At 38.8% G+C, this 16,003-nt stretch overlaps 1 protein-coding gene across 1 annotated transcript in view; it reads right to left on the bottom strand.

Moving 5' to 3' along the window:
* Positions 1-16,003, bottom strand: part of VAV3 (vav 3 guanine nucleotide exchange factor) — a 515,438-nt gene that overhangs the window by 234,465 nt on the left and 264,970 nt on the right. Inside the window, exons 14-15 of the mRNA XM_006865984.1 lie at positions 13,349-13,481; positions 12,871-12,980 (exon numbers count right to left, since the gene is read on the bottom strand). Of these exons, the coding sequence (XP_006866046.1) occupies positions 12,871-12,980; positions 13,349-13,481 (243 nt within the window). The remainder of the gene's footprint in view (positions 1-12,870; positions 12,981-13,348; positions 13,482-16,003) is intronic.

The raw sequence follows: 16,003 nt of genomic DNA, 5'->3' as shown, positions 1-16,003 counted from the left end.
GCATAGACAAATACAGTCTGTAGACTAATATTTTGGTCATTACACCTCAAAGGCCACCAGTTTCCAAATAAGCAAAATGACAGGATTTGGACACCCAGAAAATGTCAAAGCAGAAACCTCCACAGTTGAAATGCCATCTTCATATACAGCACATCCAAGAAGGCTCATCGTCTGGTAAACTCCTTACTGCACCATATAGTCTTCCTTGACCCCTTCTAGATTTCATTGATGTGCTTTCCATTTCAGAACAAAGATGAGGTACAAATGACATTATAGCTGGGGGACGGGTTCAAGAGGACAAATAGTATCATGAGTAAACACTCTCCGTGTTTCATATGGTGGACTTGACTATTAAGTACAGAAGAACGTACCATGTTGCTGTTACTGGCTTGGATTCTGAGAACCTCATGCTGTTGTTGCTGCTGTTGAGTTGGTTCCAATTCATAGTGACCCTGTATAGGCTTTCCAAGGAGTGACTGACTAGTGAGCTTGAACCACCGACCCTGCGGATCAGACAGACCATGCAGTCCAGTGCATTAACCCGCAGTGCCACACAAGGATTTATAGTCTTTTCCATTAAACCACATAATAAAACTTAATGAAGCCAAATGTCTGAATAGATAAAGTCTATTTTTTATGTCCAATTGAATAGCACAGAATAATTCCACATGAGGATAATTTATCTAAGTATTTCGTTTCTTCTTTCTGGTGAGGTGGAGAGCATTTTGCAGCTAATTCAATATGGTGACCTAAATATGAGTTACTGCTACCAAAAACATCACAGGTCAGAATATGGCTCCATTTAGTGGCAAAACACATATGTTGCATTGCCTAGGACTAAATCATCTCACCTAGTTCTAGACAGTTTGTAAACCATAACACATGGGCCAAATACAGCTCACCTTCAGTGTTACTGCAGCACAATCACAGCCAGCCAGGTAGGGATTATCTATGGCTATGTCAGCACTACAATGACAAACAGACTGAGTAGTGTAACAGAGATCATCCAGCACACATTGCCTGAAGTATTTATTCTCTGGTCTTTTACCAACAATGTTAGCAGATACCTGGTCTAGGAGATGAAATTGATGAAGTCTCAACAGAAGCTTGTTGATCTATTTGAGAAGATTCAAACAGACCTCCTGATGAAAAACCAAAGACTGACCATGATGAGGTGGAAGAGGAGAAAGAAGGAATGGGAGGGAAACGGAGTAGCTTTCACAGATGTGGTTTCCATAGCCATGGAAGTGGCCATTGGAACTAGCAGCAGAATAGGCCAAAAGGTCATTAAAAAGACAGGAAAGAAAGAAAAGAGCAAAATGGATGGCAGAAGACATTCTGAAACTTGCTCTTGATTGTAGAGAAGCTAAAGTTAATGGAAGATATGAAGAGGTAAATGAGTTGGACAGAAATTTTCAAAGCTCTTGAAGACAAAGTCAAGTATTATAATAAAATGTGCAAAAATCTGGAGTTAGAAAATCAAAAAGGAAGAAAATTTCAGTATCTCTCAAACTGAAGGAACTGAAGGAAAAATTCAGGCCTCGACTTGCAATATTGAAGGATTTTCTGTGGTGCTGTGGGATAAAGCACTGGACTACAAGGTTGGTTTGAACCACAAGGTCAGTGGTTCAAACTCACCAGCCACTCCATGGGAACCCTAATACAGGGTCACTATGAATTGGAACTGACTGGATGGTACTTGACTACAACAATGGGTAAGATGAGCATTATTTGAGAGTCCAGGCAGCAATGAAAATTACCCATCTTGCTTGAAAATGTAAGTTCTACTTAAGAATCAAGTCAGACTACTGGAAAGACATGCCTGGAAGAGCTTGTTTCAGATTAGATATCTGTACAAATACCTTTGTAAAACTGCAATCTCATACCCAAAGGCTGATTTAAGAAAGAATAACAATCTATGACACCAACATGTATATTATTCCAAAAAATCTAAACTACTGGGCAATGTTTCCTATCTAAGAATCCACATTATAAAGCCTTTTTGTCATATTTTTAAAAAGTGTTGTGATATTTTGTTAAACAGTAAGGATACCATAACTCAAGTCTGATTCTTCTTCTTACCTTGAGCAGGCAACTTAATAGGGTCTTTTTGAAAGGTATGGGACTTGGGAGTGGAAAGAAGGCTATAAATACTACAGTGGAATAACTTTTGTCTGGCTAAATAATTGCAATCTTGAGGAAGCACTGAGGTGGTAGGGTTACTAATTTAGCATAGCCGACAAGAGGCACCTCTTGCATCAAATGGCATTTAAACCCTGAAGGGTAAAGAATTAATCACCCAAAGACCAGGAGAAAAGGATATCCCAGCTAGGAAAACCTCATGTGTGCATGCCTGAGGTCTGTGTACACTCCAGGACATGAAATATGCTCAATCTGATGACAGCAAAATGAGCAGGTGGAAACTCATGTGAGATGTGACTGGGATCAAATCATTCAGTTCCTACAGTGGTAGTGTTAGGAATCTTGATGTTAGACAGAAGGAAATAAAGAACCCCAAAAGAAGATTTTAAGTAGAGAATGAGACAATCAGATCACTCTGGGTTTGGAGTGGAGAATGGACTTGTGGGGAGGGGTCAGAGATACAGAAACGACTTTGAAATGCTGAAGGCTTGGACCAGGGGAGTGACTATGCAAATGGCAGTCAAACAGTTGGAGTTAATCCTTGGAGATCAGTAAGTAATGACTACGTATGGAGGAAGAGGACATTTTGGTGGCTTCCGCCTATTTAAAATTTAATAATGGGGCTAGAAGGGAGAGATGATTAAGATACAAATCAAAGAGTTCAGTCCTGAAATTCCATCTATTATATATTAATTTAACTTTGTTATATTTAGAAATTACAATACTTAAACTCAAAATTCAATTGCAATAACTCCCTGTTTGTTATATGTCCAGAGCTTCCAACCATGTCTGGCAACAAGGCAAATATCAATAAATATTTGTTAAATGAACAGTTTCCTCTGATAATTATCTCTCTGGTATCTAGAAAATCTAAGCATCATCTTTCTACTATACTAAATTACATTTGATAAAACATAATTTTTCATATTTAAAATGTGAAAAACATGCTGCTTGTTGTTATACTATGGATAGCAGAAAGTGACTTTTAACAAAATGCTCTTGCCTGGTAAAGCAAGTTTAAAAGAAATGCTTTGAAACACTGCTCCATTTGTTCTCTGGGTATTTAAATTTTTCTTTTTAATTTTGTGGCACACATACTTTGCATGTAAGCAACCTCAGATTCCTCATGCAAGTGAAAGGAGAAAGGATTAGAAAGAAACACTGTGTGTCTCAGAGTTAGTATCACTGTGGTACCTAGCAGCAAGATTACTGCCTCTTGCCCAACCTACCAGGATCCCACTCCTTTTTAGGAGTTGACAACAAAATGCTTAGGGGTGAAACCCCCTCACCGCTCTGGAAATCGCATCCCCCATTCTCATCTCTAAGCCTAAGGCAGACACAAAAGACAAACTGTTTCCAAAGGTTTAGCCACTGAAAACCTTATGAATAACAAACACTGTCAGATAGCATCAGAATATTGAAACATCATGAAGAGCACCAGAATACTATCAGAAATAGTGCCAGCAGACGAGGCCCTCAGGTTGGTAGGCACTCAAAATACGACTTGAGTAGAGCTGCTTCATCAAAGTAGAGTTGGCCACGATGACATAAATTGAGTAAAGCTTTAGGACATTCATTTGCTAATGGGGCACAACTCAAAATGAGATGAAACCGCTGCAAGCAGCCATTAATAATATAAACATGGAATGTAAACAGTATGAACTAGGAAAATGGGAAGTTGTAAAAAATGAAATGGAGCACATAAATATTGGTATCCTAGGTATAAGTGACCTGAAATGGACTGTTCTTGACCATTTTAAATCTGACAACACTGGGTTTACTATACTGGGAATGACAAATTGAAGAGCAATGGCATCTCATTCATCATCAAAAAGAACATTTCAACATCTATCTTGAAGTATAATGCTGTTATTGATAGGATAATATCCATATTCCTACAAGGAAAACCAGTAAATACAATTATTTTCAAATATATGCACCAGCCACTAAAGCCAGTGATAATGACATTGAAGGATTCTATCAACATCTTCAGTCTAAAATTGATCAAACATGTCATTCATGATGTAATGGTAATTACTTGTGTGGAATACAAAGATTGTAAATAAAGAGGAAGGATCAGTAGTTGGAAAATCTGACATTAGTGATGGAAATGATGCTGGAGATCACATGGTAGAATTTTGCAAGACCAATGACGTCTTTATGGCAAATATGTTTGTTAAACAACACAAAAGATGATTATCCACACAGACTTCACCAAATGGAATACACAAATAAAATTGACTACATCTGTGGAAAGAGGTGGTAGAAAAGCTCCACATTATCAGCAAAAACAAGGCCAGGAGCAGACTGTGGAAAAGACCATCAATTACTCATATGCAAGTTTAGGCTAAAGCTGAAGAAAATTAAAACAAGTCCATGAGAGCCAAAATCTGACCTTGAACATATCCCACCAGAATTTATAAATCATCTCAAGAAAAGATTTGATACATTAAACACTAAAGACTGAAAACCAGAAGGTTGTAGAATGACATCAAAAACATCAAACAAGAAGAAAGCAAAAGGTCATTAAGAAGACAAGAAGGAAAAAAAAAGGCCAAAATGCATGTCAGAAGGGCCTCTGAAACTTGCTCTCCAGCACAGAGATCCTGAAGCAAATGGAAAAACTGAGGAGACAGAAGAGCTGAATATAAAATGTCTAAGTTCAGCTTAAGAAGACAAAGTCATATATTACAATAAGTGCAAAAACCTGGAGTTAGAAAACCAAAACGGAAGAACACACTAAGCATTTCTCAAGCTGAGGGAACTGAAAAAAAATTCAAGCCTCAACTTGAAATATTGAAGGATTCTATGGGCAAAATATTGAACGATGCAGAAAACATCCAACGAAGATGGTAAGAATACACAGAGTCACCATATCAAAAAAAAAAAAAAGGTCAATGTTCAACCATTTCAAGAAGTAGCATATGATCAAGAACCAGTAGTACTAAAGGAAGAGTCTATGCTACACTGAAGGCACTGGCAAAGAACAAGGCTCCAGGAATTGATGAAATACAAACTGAAATCTTTCAACAAAGTGATGCAATACTGAAAGCACTCACTCATCAATGCCAAGAAATTTGGAAGACAGTTAGTTATCTGGCTCACTGATTGGAAGAGATCCAGATCTGTGTACATTCCAAAGAAAATGAACTCAACGGAATGCAGAAATCATCAGACAATATCATTAACATCATACACAAATAAAATTTTGCTAAAGATAAATCCAAAAAAATCCAGCTACAACAGTACGTTGACAGGAAACTTGCAGAGGTTCAAGCTGCACTCAGGAGAGGACATGGAATGAAGGATATTATTGCTGATGTCAGTAGGATCTTGGCTGAAAGCAAAGAATATCAGAAAGATGTTTACCTGTTCTTTACTGACTATGCAAAAGCTTTTGATTATGTGTACCCTAACAAGCTACACAACATCGCAAAGAACGAGTATCCTAGAACACTTAATTTTGCTCCTAAGAAACCTGTATATAAATCAAGGGGCAGTAGCTTAAACAGAACAAGGGGCACTGAGAGGTTTGAGACCGGGAAAAGCATGTGCCAGGGTTATATTCTTTCACCACACTTATTTAATCTGCATGCTGAGCAAATAATCTGAAAAGCTGAATTAGATGAAGAAGAATGTGGCATCAGGATTGGAGGAAGATTCATTAACAACCTGTAATATGCAGATGATAAAATCTTGCTTGCTGAAAGTGAAGACGACTTAAAAATATTTACTGATGGAGATCAAAGATCACAGCCTTTGGTATGAATTGCACCTCAATGTAAAGAAAACAAAGTGTTCTCACCACTGAAACAATAAATAACATCATGATAAATGCAGGCAAGATTAAAGTTTGTCAAAGACTTCATTTTGCTTGGATCCACCACCAACACTCATGGAAGCAGCAGTCAAGAAATATAATAATAGCAATAGGCAAATCTGCTGCACAAGACCTTTTTTTAAAGTGTCCAAGAGCAAAGTTGTCAATTTGAGGTCTAAAATGCAACCCAAGCCATGGTTATTTTCAATAGCCTTATATGCATGTGAACATTGGACAATGAATAAGGAAGACCATAGAAGAAATGATGCGTTTGAGTTATGGTATTGAAAAGAATATTAGAGGTACCATGGACTACCAGAAGAACAAATGAATCTGTGTTGGAAGAAGCACAACCAGAATGCTCCTTAGAAGCCACGATGGCCAAACTTTGTCTCTCATATTTGGACATATTATCAAGAGGGACCAGTCTCTAGAGATGGACATCATGCTTGGTATAGTGGAGGAGGGTCAACAGCAAAGAGGATCCCCAATGAGATGGAGTGGCACAGTGGCAGTAGCAATGGGCTCAAGTGTAGCAGCAATGGTGAGGATGGTGCAGGACTGGGTAGGGTTTCAGTGTTTCATTCTGTTTTACATATGGTCACTAAGGGTCAGAACCCACTCGAGAGTACCTAATAACAACAATTCTCAGCTCTCTTGTACCATTTGTTTTCGTGTTTAACACTCAATATCCTGGTTTTAGGTTAGGGCTTAGAGTCCATCTAGAGGTACCTCAGAAGAAAGGCCTGGTGATCTGCTTTCAAAAAAACAGCCATCACAACACCTTTGTGCACAGTTCTACTCTGAGACACATGGGGTCACCATGAGTCAGAGATGGCTTGAATGCAATTGGTTTTTAGTTTTCAAAAAAAATTTTTAGCAGATGTTAATGACATATGTTAATTCTTCAACATATAACACACAGTCATAAGATTGTTGGTGCTAATTTCCGTGGAGTTGATTCTGACTCATAGTAATCCTCTATATGGCTCCTGAGGCTGTAAATCTTTGCAGGAGGGGAAAAGCCTCATCTTTCTCCTGCTAAGCAGAACTTGTAGGCAGGAATCACTGACTCTGATTCCAGTCCAGTGTTTACCTATAGAGCCACCATGTTACCCTCATATAAGATTGGTTGGTTGTTTTGTGCCATGGAGTCGGTTCCGACTCATAGTGACCCTGTACAGGGTTTTCGAGGGTGTAAATCTTTATGGGAGCAGAAAGCCTCATCTTTCTCCCACGGAACAGCTGGTAGTTTCGAACCACTGACTGTGAGCTAAGCAGCCCGATTTGTAGTGGTGTTAATAATGGTATATACATTTTTTCAAAAGGTCTTTATTCATTTAAGAGATTATAACTATATTCAAATTGTTAGAATTTTAACAAATATGTGTCAGGCCATGCAGAAGTACTTCCAGGTGAGAGGGCTTTCAGTTCCCTTCAGAAACTACTATAGGAGCTGGTTCTGAGGCTGCCATATTCTACCATATGAATTGCTTTCTTTTCCTCTCTTTAATTCTGATTACAGGGGGAGAAACAAAAAAACAAAACACTTACTCTTTTATTTCCTTCCTATGTTTCACATTCCACCCACCTCTGACTTATTCCAGGAATATTTAAGGAAATTGTCTGATCCTCTAGATCCTATTCACAGTGAACAAAAAAATACCCTGACTCCAGTTTTAGATATCAGGATCTGAGACCAGTTGCTTGTTTTCACAGCCCCACAGATAAAGAAAATGCTGTGAACTGAAACCCTCAACTTGACTGTAAATGATAGTGTGTTAAACCTGGAAAAATTTGCCGAGATACTCGTGTGACTGCTAGTTAAGTGCATGGTAAATGGGTATGACAATGTTTATTAATTTAAATCTGTAAATCTAACAGGAGAATTCATAAAAACACATTTGGATCTAAGAGATGCGGAGCAGACACAGTTCCCTAACATTAGAGGTGCTCACATCCACGTTTTCCAACATCATTGTGGAAACCAGCTTAAGCCAATAAAAATACATGCCATCCGACTTTCACACTGAGTGGAACTGAGAGAGACTGCTGGTGGCAAAACGCTCTTTTGGAAATAGGTAAGAGTAAGGAGTGCATATTAAACAGTCTCTTAAGAATTAAAGTATCTTCTCTAGAGTAGGGTGCCGAGAGAACTACAGTTCCTACACAGAATGCAGCTCCTTAACTGTTCCAACAACCTCCAGAGTCATCAAACTACCATTTCTCTCTCTCTCTCTCTTTCTCTCTGTCACACACACACACAAAATAATAATTATTTAAATATAAAAGTCTTCTTCATGTCCTATCCAAGTGGGCTGGCTGCGGTTTTTCTCCTTGCTCCGCCTTTGTGATGGAGGTCTGCTCGTTTCAGTTATGGTCCAGTGCATCCTTTAAATGCTGGGCGTGGTTATGGCCCAAGAAGTGCAGAGACCACTGCTTGCTACCACACAAGAATGAGGCCATACTTGGGAAAGATGGAGGCTGAGATTTAGGTCATCTCTGGGGAGAGGAATTTTGTGTACTGAATACTTATTGTGTATTGGTAGTCATGCTTTTCCATGGTGCTTTTCAATGTTCTAAATTAAGAGCAGTATTTGCAGCACCTTTAAAGGTGATTTGAAAACTTTGAAGTCAATGTGATCCAATCATCCTATAAACAGCAGAATTGCCATCTTCTGTAAATAGAACTGGCAAGCATTCCATCAATCTTAAAATATCACCTCCCTTGATTTCCCGCCACCCTCCCACCAATGCCTCACTTTCCCTTCCAGAATTCCTTAAAGTCACAGGCCAAAGTGCTCTAGGAAGACACAGTGGACATGCTGATGCTCAAGAGAGGTGAGAATGCCAGTCTATGGAGACACACCAGGCCTGCTGATTGTCATGTGTTTCTATGCATATTGTAAAATTTCTTATTTTTCTTTTATTCTCCATGGCTTCTAAAAGTAAGACTATTAGAACTTTAGATAACAGTCCAAACATTTAACCTGAGCCATAGTCAAAGTCTGCAATATCATGACTTACCTACATTATTCTAGTTTTCCTAGGCAACAAGGCAGTCAAAAACTACTTTACAAAGCTCAAAAAGGGACACTGTAGAGACATAGTGAGCTTCAGAAAAGAGGGGAGGAAATAAAATAATAATGGAATATTCTGATATTTGAATAAAATTTCAATCTTTTTGTTGTATCACATGGCATATTTTCTGCTTATAGTCAATTTTAAGTCTGAGCATTTCTCAAGAAAGGTACTTCTTTGAAGTCAATGTGACTTCACATTGCATCTGGGTCCCTTATGATAGTCCAAAGAGCCACCACACCACACCCTCTCACTAGCTGCATGGGCAGTTAATGGAATTTTGAAATATAAATAATCATGTCTATTGATATCCAGCCTGGGAAATTCTATGAAGCAGTTCTATTTTGTGATACAGGATCTCTATGAGTCAGAATTGATTAGATGCCAACAAGGCTCTTAAAAGTAGAAGCAATGGTGATTCCATAGTAGACTCCTGGCTTTCCATGTGAGAGACCTAGGTTTAATTAGCAACCAATGAACCTGAAGCACAGCCATCACCAATCTGTCAGTGGAAGCTTGAGTACTACTATGATGCTGGACAGGCTTCAGAAAAACTTCTAGATAAGACAGACTAGGAAGAAATGCCAGGCAATTTACCTCCAAAAACTCAACCAATGAAAACTCGATGGATCAACTGAGTTGTGGGCTGAGCAGCTAGTAACTACAGCAATGGATATTTCATTATACTATTGAGTAACCTGGAAAGTATCCAAAGATTAAGAATCACAATTTCTATGTGTGTGCTACAGATACCTTTCTTGTGGTGGAACAAAGAAAATCCACCCAGATTCCTATAGCGAAAATTACAGTCTCAGAAATCCTAAACAGGGTTGCTATGAGTTGGGATCGCCTCTATAGCACTTAGCAACAACAACCTATTCCTATATGTAGAAACCTGCAAAGCAGCAACTGCTAGATGCCTACACCTACCTATTCCTCCCCTCATCTAGGTAAGAGAACTTAGATTGTTAGACACATTCCTGCCTGGAATAAAGATTGGATGAAGGCACTTCAAAAAGACTGGGGGAAACTCCATTACCTTTTAATTCAATTTTTCCAAGAACTTTTTTAAGCCACCTCATATTTCCCAAGTTCCCTCATCAGGTGTGGCCATTTTAACTAAATCTGGTCCGTAAAACACAGAGAAAAATGTGACATTTCTGCAAATGATCCTTAAAAGGAAAGGATCATACCTTAGTGGTCTGGAATGTAGATGCTAGAGCTAGGGCTTCTGTAGGTATCTATGGAAATCAAATATGGATCAGGGAAGAGCAGGAAATATGCATCTGGGTCCCTTATGATATTCCAAAGAGCCACCACACCACTTCTCTTGTACTTGCACTACATTCTTATATACAAGGGATATAAATCTCTATCTTACAAAGCTCTTATATATGGACCATAGATGTTTGATTCATGACAGCTGAACAAAATGTTAACTGCTGTATCTATCATACAGTCCAAGAAACCTACTTGCTCTGGAATTAAAAAAAAAAAAAATCTTACTTCTCTCTCCCTCAGAAGGCCTTCACTATCTGAAGACTTTGTAACCAAACAGAACCCATATGAAAATACTTAGCCTAGCATCCTTCCCACAAGAGCAGATATTTGAGATCAGCAATGCCTTTGGCATGTGATCGCCATCCCCTGTCACTCCAATGCTGACAGCTCCGCTCCTGGTACTGGCCATCACTTGAGACATCACTAAGAAAGCACATTGGGTTTATGATGGGATATGCTAGGTGGTGCAAATGGTTCATTTGCTAACCAGAGGCTGGTGGTTTGAGTACACCCAGAAGAAGTACCTTACAAGAAAAACCTGGTGAACACTTTTGAAAAAATCCACCACCGAGATCCATACAGAGCACAGTTCTGGCACGTATGAGGTCGCCATGAGTCATAATCAACTAGATGACAACTGGTTGGTGGAGGAGTCGGGTTTATGATGAAGTCCAGTATTCATCAGAGACTGGAGAGACTCACAACCTTTGTCATTTGTGTACACACAAATGAGTCCTTGTAGTAAAGTAACTGCATTCATGCACAAAACTACTAACCTCTTTAAATTATTATAATCAACAGCAATAAATGACATGGATTATAACTGTATAGTAGAAAATGTGCTTTGATTTCATAAACATCCATAAGTGCATCAAGATCCTAAATAAAAACAACATTAATAATAGTAATAATAGTAAATACCAGTTACTTCTCAATATTATATGACAATTATTGTATTATGTGTACAGTAATCTTGCTGTAGGATAAGCACTGGACTGCTAAACACAAGGTCGGCAGTTCAACTCCACCAGCTGCTCCTTGGAAACCTATACAGGATTGCTGTGAATCAGAACCAACTCAATGGTACTTCACAACAACAATCTGCCTGATATACATTATCTGGAATTCAAAATAAATACTGTGATCTCTATTTTACCCATGAGGAAACTATGGTTCTGAGAATTTAAGACTACATAGTCAATTTATAAAAATGATGTAACAGTCTGCAAGTTAAAAAATCTTTCTCTTATATATTTCTGTCTCCCAAAATGTTTGATAAAATAATCTTAACAGAATATTTATTTTTCTCTTTTCACAATTATAATAAAAAAAAATTCAGTTCCTACCTCTGTGTTCTATTAACATGAGCATTTCTTAAAGAAAAACAAAACAAATGAAAACACCGTAGAGTTGCTCCATAATGGATAAATAATGCTAAAGACACAAATGAAACAAGCTGCAAAAGTGCATTTCCCTAAATAATTTCACCTTTTACGAAGAGTTTCAATTTCAATGTGACCTATGCATTTCCATAACCAGGGTCATTATGTACCTTTCAATCCGTAAACACCAGAGTGAAAAAGAAACACCTCTAATGGCACGTTCTGTATAATTGCATCTCTGTAAGCTATTCCTTTTGAATCAAGTCTGATTTATTTTCCACCTCTTTGTTGAGATTCTTCAATAAAAGGAACGAATAATGAAAGAAGCCAAGCCCTTACAGCATTCAATTGAATACATCAAGCAATTTAGCCAGGATTCAAACAATACATGAGTTAAGAACACACAGCTGGAAGAAATCAATCTTTCCATTAAAAATAAGAGAAATTCACATATACACATATGCATGGACTTGTGTATGTGTGCATATTTCTACTTAATTCAAAGACAGAGAGGAAGGAGCTTCAAAAAATTCATGGAAAAATTCCATTATCTTTTCATTCCATTTTTTCAGAAAATTTTTGAAGCCCCTGTGGGATTTGTGTGTGTGTTTGTATATGTAAAGATAATGGAATTTTCCCACTAACTTCCCACGCCCCCTGTGTGTGTGTATATAAACATACATCCACACAGAAACACACACACACTATATACACATATATATGGGGCTTCCAAGAGTTTCTGGAAAAATTCCATTTTCTTTTAATTCCATTTTTCCACAAACTTTTGAAGTCCCCTCATGTGCATGTTGTACTATACATGTGTGTATGTTATCATGACAACTAAAAAAATCATTAGAATAACTAATATTTTCTTGGGCTTCTGAAAACTGAAGAATTAAAATGTGCTGATAAGAAAGTCAAAAGGAGGGTTAGAGCTCCCTCTTTCTTCTTCTTGAAGAAATTCACCAAAACCCCTTTCCTTGGAGACCAGCGCTCTCAGACAGCCTAATAGCACTCATGCTTAGAGCACAGTGCCTCCCAGTTTCTGTACACATGCTACAAGCATTAGAGTACATTTATTGGTAGTTCATTATTCATAAGAGGTCTAAGTGTGTGTGTGTGTGTGGGGGGGGGGGAAAGCACTTTTAAAAGTAGAATACTCACAAAGCCATTTCAAACTGTTCCAGCCATTTTTTCTTTAAATCTTTTGTTTTGCAATAAAATTCTAACCCATTTTGTCCTTGGGTATGGATGAGGTAGAAACCATAAGACCACTGTGAAAATTAAAATGAGTTGAGTTAATTTACATTAATAATGATATCCATCACATTTCCAAATTTACCATAATTGCACCAAAAAATCCCATAACACCGTCAACATATAAACAGTGACCAATAAGTTTATTGCTGTGACCATGGACTGTCTATGTAATCATTTCTATAGCAGGTGCATTTGTACTGTCGGGATCATGAAGGCATGAGGGATGATCAGGACAGCTGGGACATTGTTCAATTATTTCTCATAGCGGTTTGGGCCTAATCAGTCTCTGGGAACAAAAACACCTGAGTTGGTAGGCATACTTTTCCTGGATATTTAATGTTACAGCAAAGGTACAGTTAGTTATTAACTTCCAAGAACTCACCTTTTTATTTTCTTTATCAGTTGTCGGATTGTTGGCTATCTTGTACTGCTGAAGATCTATTATCTCCTTCATTTCATAGTTATCTCCTTTCCTTTTACACACAATCACTGCCAAGTCAAATAAGAAGATGTGCCTGTGAAAGGCAGAGACAGAGAGAGAGAGAGATCGACTGACTGACTGACTGAAAATAGTCGGGAAGCATGTGGATTAATTTTTTTTTTTTTCCTGGAAAGATTTAATTTCACCAGCCAAATTTATTTTTCCTTTCAGTTGAAGACCAAAAGCAGTGCTGCTCACTGAAAAGAATGTAAGATTTGAAGTTGTAAGAACTGGCAGTATCCTGGCAATAAACAAACAAACATTGCTCTCAGTGACTTTCAATTCACAGTGACCCCATGTGTTAGAAACTGCTCCATGTGGTTTTCTTGGCTGAAGTCTTTACAGAAGCACATCACTAGACCTTTTTTCTGCAGCACCAGTGGGTGGATTCCAACTACCAACCTTTTGATTCGTGGTGGTGGTGGTGGTGGTGGTGGTGGTATTCCATGGAGTCAGTTCTGACTCACAGCAACCCTGCATAGGGTTTCCAAGGCTGTAAATCTTTATGGGAGCGGAAAGCCTCGTCTTTCTCCCATGGAACTGCTGGTAGTTTGAACTGTTGACTTGTAACCACTATGCTATAGAGAGCAAATCCTTTGCTCTACCCAGAGACTTCCCCTTTGCTAAGTGAATGGTCTTACTCTATGTGTGTTAGTTACCTAATTTCTTTAAAATGGGCAAAATTATCGTAGAGGCAACATGTGCATTACAGAGTGACTATAAGAACCAGCTGAGATAAGCCCTAAAACTTTGTTCATGAGCAGTTACTGTTGTTTTTCTGAAAAGCTTTATACATATAAAGTAATATAATGACAATAACAGCTACAATCTAGTGAAGTAACTAAGAGTCAGCCAGATGCCTTGAGAGGACTAAATGAAGTCCGATGGCAAACATGACTCCCATGACCACCTGCGGAAGTAGGTATTATCTTCATTTTACTGAGGTGAAGAAAGTTAGACAATTTGTACAAAGTCACAATGCTAGTGAGAGGCAGGACAGGGCTAACACCCAGATCTAATTTGGGGACCAGAGCTCTGACCCTCTATCATGTCATGGGCAACCTAAAGACAAATTGTAAAATGTATGGGCAAAAAGTAAACTTCCAAAGTTATGGTAAAATTCAATGCTGCTATTTCTCTCTTTTGTTCTTATTAAAAATGATTAAATTCAGGAGATAACACAAACCTTGTAAACCTATCATCCAAAGCTCTCAACTTTTCATAAATTCTCAGTGACTAACATGCATGCATTTTTACACATTGATAATGATATGAGGAGTCCTGGTGTGGCACTGAAGGATAAGCACTGAACTGCTAACCACAGGGTTAGCAACTCAAACCTACTACCTGCTCTTTGGAAGCCCTATACAGGATTGCTATGAGACGGAACTGATTCCATGGCACTTAACAACAACAATAACCATGATACTGAAGATACACATTCACATAGGTCTAACACCCAAAATCACTTTCAAAGCCTGCTTCTTCTTGAGAGGCTCAAAGGCTATCTGACTTCTGGGAGCTACAAAGGGACTTCAAAAAAAACTGTAGAAAAATGGAATTAAAAGACAATGGAGTTTTTACTCAAACATTTTGAAACCCCCCACTTTATCTGTGGAACAGGGCATCAGATTGGAAGTAAGAGCTGATGCTGCCCCCTGCTGGCTGACAGCCCTTCTTCAAAGTTTCCAGAAAATGCCCTTCTCTGCCATGAGCAATTTAATGTTGTTGTTTTTTTAAGCTAAAAATGTATATAATAATAATAATAATAATAATGACAATAATGGTTACTAAGCCATTAGGTACACTATACATGTATAACTGGTATTTGCTGCTTTTGCTCCTTGCTACTCAGCATGAGTAGCCATCATGGAGGGCAGCAGCTACATGATGTGCAAGAACTGCGCAGACCTGGTGGAGGTGTTAAATGAAACCCAGGTCAAGGAGCGGTGGGGTGAGAGGTGTCTGGAGACCAGGTCGATGGGGGAGACGCTGTCTAATGGGAAGAGACTGCAGGGACCGGCCAGGCTGTCCTACATACCCCCCACGCAAGAGCGCCTTCCTAGCCTAAACCTTGGATCCTGGCTTTGAGGCGGGTCGACCAACTTAAAGACCCATAAGCACAGCCCAAAGTGTCTCACTACAACCCAGTCACCCCTGCTGTGCTTCTGCCTCTTGATTGACATCCGAAGACAGAAATCCCGCCTTTGAGCCGTACTTAAGGGCCCTAGCACAAGGAGATTCCCATTTAACAGCAACCACGCAACCACCACTGGTCTGTCTGCCGTGCTGTGGTGGTTTGAATTGCTGTGATTCTGAGGGCTATGCCACCGGCATTTTAAATAACCAGCAGGGTCACCCATGGTGGACAGGTTTCAGATGAGCTTCCAAACAAAGACAGACTAAGAAGAAAGAGTGACAAACTACTTCCAAATTGCTAGTCACTGAAAACTCTATGAACAGCAGAGAAACACTGTCAGATACAGGACCGGAAGGTGGGAAGGCAATCAGAATGCAACTGGGGAAAAAAATGCTTCCTCAAAGTAGAGTTGACCA

The sequence above is a fragment of the Chrysochloris asiatica genome, unplaced genomic scaffold, assembly GCF_000296735.1.
Source record: "Chrysochloris asiatica unplaced genomic scaffold, ChrAsi1.0 scaffold00085, whole genome shotgun sequence".
Taxonomy (NCBI): domain Eukaryota; kingdom Metazoa; phylum Chordata; class Mammalia; order Afrosoricida; family Chrysochloridae; genus Chrysochloris; species Chrysochloris asiatica.
This window is presented reverse-complemented; position numbering and strand designations above follow the sequence as displayed.